Below are 13,483 nucleotides of genomic sequence, written 5' to 3'. Positions count from 1 at the left end.
TACATATACTAGTACGTAATTGGTGAATGACATTGCGTTAATATCAAATATTTAAACACCAAGTTAATTGAAAGACCTGAGAACAAATTCCGAGTAATTATTTAATTGGAGTTCGCATACTAAGCCAACTCAATACTTGTCTAGGTTGGCAATCATGAAAGAGTACACAATTATTAAAAATATAACTAAAGCTAATGACAAGCATTTTTCAAGGAAATAGGAGGATCCGAATAAGAACCATCAACGATCCGATCAAAGATCCATTTGTTAGCTGCTTCAGTGTAATGGACACCGTCCCAATTGATAGATACCGAAGGATCTTTACACGCTTTTCCTACTAAAATCTGTTTGCCCTTGATAGTTATCTTCCCTCCACAACCAATGTGCTCGTTATAATTGTATTTTCCTCCGTGACCACAACAAGCCCTTAGTGGATGCTCAAAACCTTGATAAAACGATCAAATAATTAAAATTGAAATAAATTACATTCACGTTTTTATAATAATGCGGGGTTATAATGTTGATGGTCCTATGTTGTTTAAAACGCATGCTTAGAGTTATTGATTACCACATCATATTGGCATTTTCAAAAAGTTGTCGAGGATAAAGCTCCACATTGCACGTCCCTTTACTTATAACAAATCATACTATTTGACATTATTCCTTCATACACCATGTGTCACTAGTATTGATTCTTTAAAATGTTACATTCACGTCCCGATCCTAAGAGGTCCTGGGATCGATTCTCACCCCGCCCTTGTGGCTCTCTAAACACCAAAAATAATTACATCCACATATTCCTAGTATCATGTAAGTTAGGATGTTTTATTGCTTCTTAGTATATTAATACTTCGTTAATTTAACATTTTAAAATGTTAATTAAGTCACACTCTATTGTTACAATCACAACCAATTTAACATTTTAAAGATAATTTCTTCTTGGACCTAGCTTCCATCGTAATTATGATATGCTGTTTGATATTCAACCTCTATAATTATACACACTTAACTTACTAGTGCCAATTACAAGATTCAGTACTGTTGTCTTTCGCCATAATCAATGACACCATACCAGGCCAATCAATAACTACGATGAACGGGGTGGTTCTGAGCATGTATAGGGTGGTCGATCGCACAGGACCTCTGAGTAAAACTACTATAGAAGGACTCTTGTTTTTGAAATTTACTTATATAAAGTAAAGAGAGCTTGTTTATCAATAATCTATTCTTTAATTTCATCACAAAATTTATGATTTCACAAAATATTTTTCGTCAAAAAAAAAAAAAAAAAGAAGTTTAAGGCACAATTTAACAAAATTACACCGGGTCATTTTCAGTGTTAGGATTTGTAGCCCCGCCTCTGGTTATTACGTTAAAAAAAAGTCGTACATCTATCACTACATGATCATAATTTTTTTTTTCTTTTTCAAAATTTAATGAATTTAGAATTAGAAGGAGAATTAGATCACCTAAGATGTGCATCAACCATGAATATATCATAACTCATAAATTAAAATTGTAAAAGAGTAGAAACCTTACCATATTTAGTAGCATGGCTAATGAGATCGTACTTGACAGAATAAACATCAACATAAGTTAAGGTAGCATGGGCTAACTTTTTTCTTAGGTGGACCACAACTTCCTTTAACTTTCGGTTGAAATATTGGGCCACTTCGTTTTGTGGGCCGGCACATCCTACTTTGTCCACTTGGCCTGCCGTGATTCGCACTCGGTCCATCACGTATGGTAGGCATCCTACTGGTCCTGTATTGTGTATCCAAAAATACCTACCTCCTTGATCGTATATGTCCTATACAACCATTCAAATGGAAAAATACATCATCATTCGTAATTTATAATTCCAAAATTGATGTAGGTCGTGAACACAAAAAAATACTTCTTCCGTTCTATTAATATTGCAACAATGGACTTTTTACACTATTCATCACTCTTGTTTGACCTTATAATATAAATTTATACGTTAAGTAAAATATAGTCATGTGGGATCTTATTGGATTCGTCTCATAAAATACTTTCACAATATCAACTTTTTATAACTTTTACTCTTATACAATTATAGATATTTAGCATATAAAATGTGCTTTGGGATGCGTACGTAATTTCCTCCTTGTTGCAATATTAATAGAATGGGAAAGTATGTATTTAGTGATATGTTTTTAAATAAGTCAACAATTTTATTAAATACATGCCGCATAATTGTTAATTTATTTACGAAAATACCATGTTGAATAATATATTTTGTTGGTTTATTTACAGAAATGCCACTGGAAAACATAAACATATATATTTACAATTTTACATGGAAAAAAAAAAACATAAAATATATCATTCTCTTACCTTAATAACAGTAGTAAATTGACCTAAAACATCTGGAACATTTGCTTTAACTTCGTCAGTTGACATGTTTAGGAAAAATCCAGCCGTTAAGTCATTTTGACCAATATCAAAAGTGTACAAAGCCTTAGAGAAATATTCTCCCTTTGGTAGCAATTCCTTGAAAACATGTCCTGTTAAAAATTTCATAGATAATTATATTCGTAGATGGTTTTATATGATGTACCTTATCCAAATAAGAAATTGAAGGAGAAAGGATAATCAAAATTGACCTTTGTTACGAATAATTTGGGTACGTCGATGAAAGTCACTGAATTCGTAAAATTGAATGTTCAAAGAAATAGGGCTAAACCCACTTTGATGAAGGGTTGTGTTTTGAGGTCGAATGGTCGACCCAGCCGTTGCGAAATTGGCCCCATGGCTGAAGTTCGATCCCACGGCATCAAGGAATGCACTCAGATAAGGAAGTCCCAAGCTTTGTGCTTTTACCAAAAAAAGTATTAAAAATAAAAACGATCAACTATGGTTTTATAAGTTTGACTCAAATTAAATGTATGTAGTCAATGAGGTCATAATGTGAAACTCAAACTCTATCAACTATATCTTGACATATATATATATCGCATATATAAATTCTTAAAACAAATGGTTTTACATTTAAGGGCGTGGTAAATTGGTAATGAATCCTGAATAATAACTAAGTGATTATCTACGGAATATTTGCCTAATTATGCAAACAATATTATTGGTACAAAACAATGAAATCTTATAGTTTTAGGGTGTAACGTTTATAAAATGGATTTTATCAGGATCCCAATGATTCCTGTTGGTTTAAGCTTCTACATAATGACAATTGACAAACAACAATAATAGGGCATACTCTCGTGCATACATATCTTTTAACCAGTTTTATTATCCTATATGCTTCGAATTTCTAAAAGTACGATGGACCTAACGATACAAACAAATTATGAATAAATCATAATCTTTTACTCTTTTGTTATTCTTTGAGGACAAAATAAAAGCCATGCTTAGTAATAAAGTACAATGATTTTTTTAGATTGGTCTTGATCTTCCAAGATGCAATAATGAGTGTACGTACAATGCAACAAATATTTTGGATATATATATATATATATATATATATATATATATATATATATATATATATATATATATATATATATATATATATATATATAGGAATCACTATTCAAACTATGTAAGGAAAATGATATATACGATCTTCACTTACAGACGTTACAGTTGCATATATAAAGCTAGAAATGTATATATAAATAAAACATTAAATGGTTATATCAATTGAAATATGATTTTATTATATATTTATGCCAGATTAAAAAAAAATGCATGTACTAAATGTGTAAGGGATAAATATATCATTATAATATGGTAAGTTTGTAAAATTTTAATGCTAAAATGGGATTTAAAAAGGAAGGATATACTCCAAATAAGGACACAAATGAAAGGTGAAAATGATTTTGATAATGATAAGAGTTACAACAACAAAGAAAAACATTATTACCAATGAAATCAATGACAAGGCGGCCGTCGCAGTATCTCCCCGCAGGTGAGTGGAAAAAGGTCTCGCCGTGAGGCGGTCCTGCCTGGCCAAACGCCGCGGACAAGCCACCGGTGTCCGAGTTCGAGTCTCCGAAGTTAAAGATAGCTGGAAACATGCATTCACCTTTGTTTTCCATTGCACAATTTGCTAGCACGACTAGAGTTGATGCCAATGCTAGGGATGGTACAATTTTTAGGTTGCCACACTCCATCATTTCTACAAGGAAAGAATGAGAGGATAGAGAGAAAATGTGTGTTTGTGTGTTTTGTTTATTTTGTGGTGTGAGCAATTGCATAAATATAAGAAGGGGCCAAAAGGAGGGAACTAAAATGTACAAATGGGACCAATTAAGATGGAATTGGTTCAAGGAAGATTATTATATTTCATTGACTAATGTATTTCGACCGACAGTTAATATTACTTTCTCCGTTTTTTTTTTTTTAATCCTGACATAATTATTAATTTGAGCATTAAATTGGCTAAATTTGGAAGAAATAGTCATTATGCTTATCAATTAAAATGTGAATTAAGTAGTATGTACTCTAAATGGATGTAATTTTATCTAACTTTTGAATTCCCTATCTATCATTATTGGCTAACTATTAGTCCAATTCTTATATAAAAATAACTAATAATAGTACCTTAAATAAACATTTTTATAGCTAGATTGGATTTCCAAGGCTACTATTTTTTTTAATCTGAATTGTGCAAAAGATTAATAATGAGCTATATCCTATATGTATTTGTAATACGAAGTATACAAGTATAGTAATTATGAGAATTATCTAGGACAAATAGAAGGAATCACCTAATCATTTGGAATAAAACCCTGGAAAAAAAAAAAAAAATTTCATATACTCAATACACTTGTTGCATTACTTGCATAGTTGCATATGCTTAGGTGCAAGGTCCAACTTATTAGCTACTATCAACTCTCAAGTCTCAACACACACCAAAAAAGTGAACTGTTGTTCGTCGCTCCCATTTTACATACTAATGCTCTCATTTTGACTTGAATGGACAAATGCCCTTTATGCAATTTGTGTTATAAAAAGGACTTTGTTCCCCATATGGACACATTTTATGAAACGGTCCCCTCAAATTACGACATTACTATCCCGAGTCCACTAAATCGGTCCTCACGACCTTAAAACCAAATAATCGATCCCCGCGACCACCTTAATTCCTTTTTTTTTTTAAAAAATTTAATCATAAAATTTTCCGACGGGTCTTGGGTTATAGACGACGAGTGGAACATTCGTACGTCGGAGAATGCGTCGGAACATTCTGTAAGTTTTTTGTTTTTTTTTTAATTATTTTCTGGAAAAGGGACATCCGCCTAAAAAATTCGGATGTCCCATGGTGCATCCGCCTAAAATTTCCGGATCTACCATGGAACATCCGGAAATTTCAAGCGGAAGTAAGGATTCGCCTGAAACTTCCGGATGTTCCATGGTGGATCCGGAAATTTTAGGCGGATGTTTCAGGCGGATGTCCCTTTTCCGGGTTTTTTTTTTAATGTTAATTAAGTTTTTTTTTTTTGTTTAATGTTAATTAAGTTTTTTTTTTTTCGTGGTCTTGTGATTGTTGTTGTGATTAAGTATTTGATAATTAATGTAATTATTATTGTTTTGTATTAATATGATTATTAGTTCTTTGGCTTTGCCTCATTGGAATAAAAAAAAATGATTATTAGTAATATTATTATTATTATTATTATTATTATTATTATTATTATTATTATTATTATTATTATTATTATTATTATTATTATTATTATTATCATTGTTGTTGTTGTTGTTGTTGTTGTTGGTGGTGGTGGTGGTGGTGGTGGTGTTGTTGTTGTTGGTGGTGTTGTTGGTGTTGTCGGTGTTGTTGCTGCTATAATTTTTAAATATTAGTATTATTATATTAATTAGTAATTAATGTTAGGGTATTATTGTTTTGTATTTGTTGTTGTTATTATTATTATTATTATTATTATTATTATTATTATTATTATTATTATTATTATTATTATTATTTTGAAGGAAAATCGATAGAGCAAATTTATTAAGAAGCATCTAATCCCACCAAAGTCATAATATTTGGGGGAAAGAGTCAAGTCGTACATACTCGGAGTTATTTACCGTATCCCACCTCGCAACTAGATGGGCAACGGTATTACAAGAACGTTTAACATGAGTAATGACACAACTATCAAACCAAGCTCTATCAATCCTAATATCATCATAGATAACAAATAAAGGGGTAAGACCTCCGCTATTTGCATTCGCCTGCTTGACCACATTTACCGCGTCACATTCGATCCAAATGGACTTGTAACCCAATCTCCTCGCCAATCTCAAAGCATATAACACAGCCATCGCTTCTATGTATTCCGGTTGTGAGCCATATACTCTCTTCGTTGCAGCGCACACGAGAACACCCTCGGCATTACGCCCCACCACACCAAGTCCTGCACTCCCCGAACTAGGAACATAAGCATCCGTGTTAAATTTAACACACCCAGGGGAAGGAGGCATCCACCTATCACAGCTAGTAATGCTAGCTGGACCAACAGCCCGCACTATAACCTTACTTGCGCAGGAGTTATAGTCCTGCACCAATTTGCAGAACCCCGCTGCCAGCATCACGAAATTGGGTCTCTCGTCTCCAAAAATTAGAAGATTCCTGCATCTCCACGAAGCCCACATCAGCACAGCCATCGAGCAAAGCACCTCAGGTGTGTATTTGCGCATAAGCCACTCCCATCGAGCCACAAAAGATTCATTTGGTGCATCCACCAAATTCGCCTTTAGATCACTATGTTCCCATATCTCTTTTGCAGCCACACATTCAAAGAGTGTATGTATGATTGTCTCCTCTATAGCCCCACAAATCTGGCACGATCTCTCGTTCACAATGTGGCGGTAATGGAGCCTGGCTTTGACAGCCAAATTCCCCTTCACGGCGCTCCAAATAAAGTGTTGGAGTTTAGGAGGACCACAGATCTTCCAAACAGAGCTCCAGACATCTTCACCAATATTATCATGCTGCCCCTCCACACTGCCCATTTTCGCCAGCCAGTAGCCCGAACGAACGGCATAAATTCCAGATTTTGTCCCCCCCCCCCAATACCTCCTATCTGCACACAGATTCGTTGGCAGGGGAGTAGCGAGAATTGCATTACACCATCCCAAACCCACTATATTCTCTATCTTAGCAACATCCCACCCACTTCTATCATCATACATCAAATCACACACCTTCCTACTACCACCCCCATCCACCAATTGAGGGATTTTGCAAGGTTTACCATCAACTAGCAGCCACGAGTCAGCCCATATATCAATATCTGAACCATTTCCCACTCTCCACACCAACCCGTCTCTCAACAAGCCCTTCGCTCCCCACATACTCCGCCAAGAGAAACTAGGATCAAAACCCCTATTTGCTTCAAAAATTGACGAGTTCTTAAAGTATTTCGCCTTCAAAATCTTATGGAGCAAAGTTGACTCGTTAGTGTATAGCCGCCAAAGTTGCTTAGCTAGGAGAGCTTGGTTAAAACACTTCAAATCTCTAAAGTTCATACCCCCTTTAGCCTTCGGTAAGCAAAGCTTTTCCCAATTTTGCCAGTGCATCTTCTTCACATCTTCCCTCGACCCCCACCAAAATTTACACAATAGAGCGTGGATTTCTTCAATTAATACTTCCGGAATCTTGAATATGCTCATCATGTATGTTGGAATAGCTTGAGCCACGGCCTTAATGAGAACTTCCTTACCCGGTCTCGACATCAATCTCTCTTTCCACCCATTCACCTTTTTCCAAATCCTCTCTTTCAAGCAGGTAAAAATAGCCTTTTTGGACTTACCAATTATCGTTGGTAAACCCAAATATTTTTCATGTCTTTCCACCTCTCGAACACCAAGAGTCTCAATAATCAGATTCCTCCTTTCCGCCGAAACACATTTACTAAACGCCACCTCTGTCTTATCTAGATTGACTTTCTGACCAGACGCTCTTTCATACACTCTGATAATATCAGCAATTTTCGAGCATTCCTGCAGAGTAGCTTTAGCAAAAAGTATACTGTCATCGGCAAAAAACAAATGAGAGACCCTTGGAGCGGCTCTACAAATTTTTACCCCATGGATTTTTTTCTCCCTAGCCGCTTTCGAAATCAGACCGGAGAAAGCATCTAGCACACAACAAAAATAGATACGGGGAGATAGGATCACCCTTCCTGAGGCCTCTAGAAGGAATAACCTTCCCAGTTATGTCACCATTCACTTTAAAAGAAAAAGAGACACTCGAAATACATTTCATGACCCTCTCAATCCATCTTCCCCCAAATCCCATTTTTTCCATAACCTTCTCCAACCCTATCATATGCTTTACTCATATCTAGTTTCAGCGCCACTGAACCATGTCTCCCCTCCCCTTTTCTTTTCATATAGTGGAAGATCTCAAAAGCAATTAGTGCATTATCAGTAATCAAACGGCCCGGAACAAAAGCACTCTGATTGACCGATATAATATCATTCAACAAAGGTTTCAATTTATTCGCCAAAGTCTTAAATATTATTTTATAGATCACATTGCAACAACTAATCGGTCTATACTCAGTCAAAAATTTCGGGTCATTGCATTTTGGAATGAGAACAATGCAAGTCCGATTTATTTCTGAAATATCAACAGAACCACTCCACCAATTTTTGACAAGAGTAATAATATCAGGACCAACAATATGCCAAAATTTTTGAAAAAATAGAGCATGCATACCATCAGTGCCCGGTGCTTTGTTCGGATGCATTTGAAAAAGCGCTTCTTTAATTTCATCTGCACTCGGCTCCAACTCAAGGGCAACATTCATCTCGTCAGTCACCAGATTATCGATACCCTCAAGTGCTTCCTCAAACCCCGATGGCAGACCCGAAGAAAACAGGTGCGAAAAATACTCCGCCACCATCCCTTTCACATGTCTGTCATCCAAAACCCAATTGCCATCGTGATCCGTCAGCCCCTCAATCCGATTGTTCTTGCGTCTCTGGCTAGCCTTACGGTGAAAATAAGCGGTGTTCTTATCACCATCACGCAAATCATTAGCACGAGACCTTGCATACCAATAACTCTCCTCAAGTCTTCGAAGCTCACCCAACTTCCCAGAAATTCTTTCGCAATTCGCTAACATGGAGGCATCGACATGACCAGCCTGTTCAGTTCGCAACTCCTCTTCCAGTTTCTTCAACTTTTTCTTGGTGTCACCAAAAGCCTTCGACGCCCATTTTTTCAGATCACTCGCACAATGTGCTATCCTCATATGAGGAGCTAGGCCCTCACTATTTTTCCACGAGCTCGACACCACATTGTTGCAATCATCCCTGGAAAGCCACATACTCTCGAAGCGAAACAACTATTATTATTATTATTGTTGTTGTTGTTGTTGTTGTTGTTGTTGTTGTTGTTGTTTTGTATTTGTTATTATTATTATTATTATTATTATTACTATTATTATTATTATTATTATTAGTAGTAGTAGTAGTAGTAGTAGTAATTTTTAATTATTGTTAGAGTATTTTGTTTTGTAATTGTTGTTATTATTGTTGGTGGTGATTATTGTTGTTGCTATTATGATTGTTGTTAGTAGTATTAGTTATTAATGTTAATAATATTAATAGTTGTAATATTGTTTCATAAATATTATTATTAATATTATAAAAAATAACATGATGACATAGAACATGTTTTGTTTAATTTGTATAGGATATGGAATCTGAAGACGGCGGTGACGGTGTGAATTATAGTGGGAATTTTGTCACGGATACGTTATTTCCAACATTTGACGATGTAGTTACATGGGCTGATGGTGTTTCCATAAATTTGGGATTTATTTTGGTGAAATCGTCTTATAACAAAACCAGAGATGGTCGGCCGTATCGGTATTTGCGATGTGATCGGTCACGAAGGAGCAAGCCGAGAGATTTGGAGAACGCGATACGGAAGGACACAAAAACCAAAGCTAATGGTTGTCCATTCTACATCAAGATATATTATGAAGTCAGCACCGACAGTTGGAAGATTATTGCGAAAAATGATCACACTGGGACACATAACCACCCAATAATTGTGTACCAAGAGGGTCACTGTAAAGTGAGCGGATTGAGTTCGAGTGCAAAACACACTACTAAAAATTAAGGTTTTTGCGACCGTCTCTAACGGTCGCAGAAAATAGCAAAAACGGTCGCAATTCATAATGTGCGTGACATGACAAAGTCCAAGGTTGCGCCCCGTAACATCATGTCAACTATTGCAGAGCAATTTCCTAATGATCATCCAAATATCCGGCACATTTGCAATTGCCGGAATGACTTCAGGATGGAGATGTCCGAAGGAAGAAGAGTTGTTCAGCAATTTCTTCATCTGGCGAGAGAGAGTAAGTACATTTACTGGGTCATGACCGATGATCTCGACGTTTGGCAACATGCATTTATGGTGCACCCAATCATGGTCAACATACTCCGCACATACCCACATGTCATAGGTATGGATTCTACTTACAAGACCAATCGATATAACAAGCGTAAAACTGTCAAATTATTCAATCGTAGCGGGGCATATAATACAATCAAACAATATGTTCATAATTTAACCGAATAACAAGCGTAAAACTGTCAAATTATTTAACTCATACGATTGAATAATAGATCCATAAAACTCGACTAATCTAATATGAAGGAGGCTCTAATACCACTTGTTAGGATTAATTCCTACAATATATTTGAATCTTCATATCAATTGATCGAGTCCCTTCAATTCTAAATTATGCATCTTCTAGTAGATAGATATGCACTCTAGGGTTTCTCTCTATTGATGGGATATAACTGAGAGTCTATACGTATGTACTACTAAGGACCATAACCCTAGATGTTTGATCTATTTATACAGACCCCCTTCCCTAATCCGCCCATCATGCATTAAAAAAGGCCTAACGGTCTCTACACATAAAGCTAAACCCAAACTCTATAAAAAGACATAACAAGCCCAATAATAATAATTACTTAAATGGATCACTTAAATTTTGGGCTAAACTACAATCATTACCGTATAGTCCACATACATTATTATTGTATTTAAGTTCATAAATTTCTTACGTCACCAAGCATGCCATGAACGGAGGAAGAAGAAGAGTACGTGGTTGCAATGTGTGAGCTTGGTGGCAAGGAAAGAGATGGCAGCAACCATTTCAAGCAAAGGTAATATATTCCAAGAACTTGAAAGAAATGAAGGGTAGGAATCATAAGATGAAGTTTGCTAAAGTGATAAGCTTGAGTATTAAGCAACCAATTATAAGGAAGCAAAAGGTGACTTTGAATCATCAATTCTTAGCCGTGAAGGAGTTGGATAAGCTCAAGGTTGAGCTAAGCTTATTCAATCAACTTTGATTGGTTGGGCAAAATTGAGAAACGAGTAAAAGAACAAGCAAAACTTAATGGCCTTCAATACTTAGCCGTGAAGAAGAAAAGGTAAATGGAAGAGGTGGATTTTGTCATTTTGTGCGAGCAAGGGTATTTTGGTCATTTCATACTCTCGGATAATGCAAATCTTTAAACATTTAACGGGACATAAAAATATCATTTGACCCGAAATAAATTTAAAATACTCCGTAATAAATACTTTCCTTCGTAAAATTAGCTTTCAAATAATATAATCATAAAATAAAATTAAGACTAAAGTATTCGTACTTGTTAAAATAGAGATTAAAAATTAATTAAGCTAATAATATAAATTTTATAATAAATCATGTTTAAAAATTTCAGGTATTACAATCAAAGATGTACAGTTGAAATCGTACAAAAAACCAATGGAATAAGCATAAGACAAAGTTTATGATGTTATTATGATACTAGGTTAAGTCCCGTGCCATGCACGGTCATAGTTAAATGTTAGAACAAATAAATAATAAATAGTGGTGTAAATTCAACAATAATTTATCCAAAAAAATTATTTGTAACAAAATAACTTGAATTTTAGTTTAAACCAATTAGGGGTGGCAATTCGGGTCAGCAAGTCGAGTTCGAGTCAGATTTCGGGTTATGCTTAGAAACTACTACCTCCGGTCCACTTTAGTTGCAACTTTGGGGAGGTTTGCGGAGGCCGAGGCAAAATTTTCTAAACATGTTTATTGAAAGATAAGGGTATACAATTAAGTATTAATCAAGTAATTAAAAAAAAAAAAAAAAATTCAACCCAATTTTAAAAAAGAAACCCACCACCACCAACCCAGCCACAACCACCAAACCACCGACCCCACAAACCCAACGACCCCCAACCCACCGATTCCACCGGCCCACCGATTCCACCAGCCACGACCACCAAACCACTGACCCCCAGCAACCCACCGACCCCAGAAACCCAACGACCCCCGAACCACCGACACCGAAACCCACCGATTTGAAACCCACCAACCCCAACCCACAGATTGGAAACCCCAACCAACACCGCCGACACAACCAACCCCGAAACCACCCCGCGAAACAACCAACACCGAAATGACCACATACTATCTCCCCAACCGCCGAAACAACCAACACAGAAACCCACCGGCGAGCCGCAATAACCACCCACCAACCACCAAACCCACGAAGCCACACACCCACAAACCCACACACACACGAACACACAAACCCACAAATCTGAAAAAATAATAAGAATGGTTGAAGGAGGAGAGAGAAAAAAAATGGGGATGAGGAAGAAGATGTAGAAATTTAATGAACAATGGTGATGAGGAGGAAAATGAAAGAGGATGAAGGTGGATGGAATTGGTTTTGGTGGTTAAGGGGTTGATTTTGATGAAAATAGATAACTTAATTAATGTTAGGGTTTAAACTAATTAGATAAAATCAGTTTTGTAATTAGGGTGTTTTTTTTAAAAAAAAAAGTAAGGGTAAAATGGTAATTTTACCACTAAAAAGGGAAAGAAATGGGAAAGTTGCAAGTAAAGTAGACCGGCCCAAAAAGGAAATAGTTGCAAGTAAAGTGGACCGGAGGTAGTATTAAAAAATAGTGTAAAACTTAATATAATTATAAAATATGAAATTTAGGTCAAATTATGCTTAGAAACCATCAGTTTAAGGTTTTGGTTGAGGCCCAAAAAAATATGTTTATACTCTATCAAATAATTAGATTTAATTTTCCAATATATGTTATGTAGTACGAAGCATACTATATAACAAAATGATTTTGTTTTTATAAACGTTATGTATAATTTTAAATATTATACAAAGAATATATATATGCTACCAAAATGAATTTTCTTTTTTAATTAAAATAAATTTTTTTATCACATGATAAAAGTTGGAGAATTTTTTTTTATATAAATATGTAAAATTAAATTTTTTTTACTCGTATCCATTGTCAATCATGCATAAATTTGATATTTAATGATGAATTGAAACTACATGTAGATAGTATTGTGGAGTATAAGAATAATATTGGAAATTTGAAAAGATTTTATACTACTTTTCACATTATTTCTGTTTTGTGAACTATATGGTTGAT

The 13,483-nt window shown here is 35.3% G+C and overlaps 1 protein-coding gene across 1 annotated transcript; it reads right to left on the bottom strand.

Moving 5' to 3' along the window:
• Positions 1-9: 9 nt before the first annotated feature.
• On the bottom strand, positions 10-4,223 carry LOC145640875 (GDSL esterase/lipase At3g26430-like). The gene is made up of 5 exons (XM_081692109.1): positions 3,902-4,223; positions 2,628-2,837; positions 2,359-2,528; positions 1,540-1,810; positions 10-445 (listed from the first exon to the last, which is right to left on the bottom strand). The coding sequence occupies exons 1-5, from the start codon at positions 4,152-4,154 to the stop codon at positions 192-194; spliced, it is 1,158 nt and encodes a 385-aa protein (XP_081548235.1). The 5' UTR covers positions 4,155-4,223; the 3' UTR covers positions 10-191.
• Positions 4,224-13,483: the final 9,260 nt, after the last annotated feature.

Source organism: Chenopodium album, chromosome 1 (assembly GCF_948465745.1).
Source record: "Chenopodium album chromosome 1, dcCheAlbu1.1, whole genome shotgun sequence".
NCBI classification, from domain to species: domain Eukaryota; kingdom Viridiplantae; phylum Streptophyta; class Magnoliopsida; order Caryophyllales; family Amaranthaceae; genus Chenopodium; species Chenopodium album.
Note: the sequence above shows the minus strand (reverse complement) of the source record. Positions and strands in the feature narration are given on the sequence as shown.

Excerpts from the sequence above, each read along its gene's own strand:
- LOC145640875 (XM_081692109.1), bottom strand. The coding sequence starts at position 4,154 with ATGATGGAGTGTGGCAACCTAAAAATTGTACCATCCCTAGCATTGGCA. Across the intron at positions 2,838-3,901 it reads CCTTGTCATTGATTTCATTG|CACAAAGCTTGGGACTTCCT; the intron begins GTAATAATGTTT and ends TTTTGGTAAAAG. Across the intron at positions 2,529-2,627 it reads CCAAATTATTCGTAACAAAG|GACATGTTTTCAAGGAATTG; the intron begins GTCAATTTTGAT and ends AATTTTTAACAG.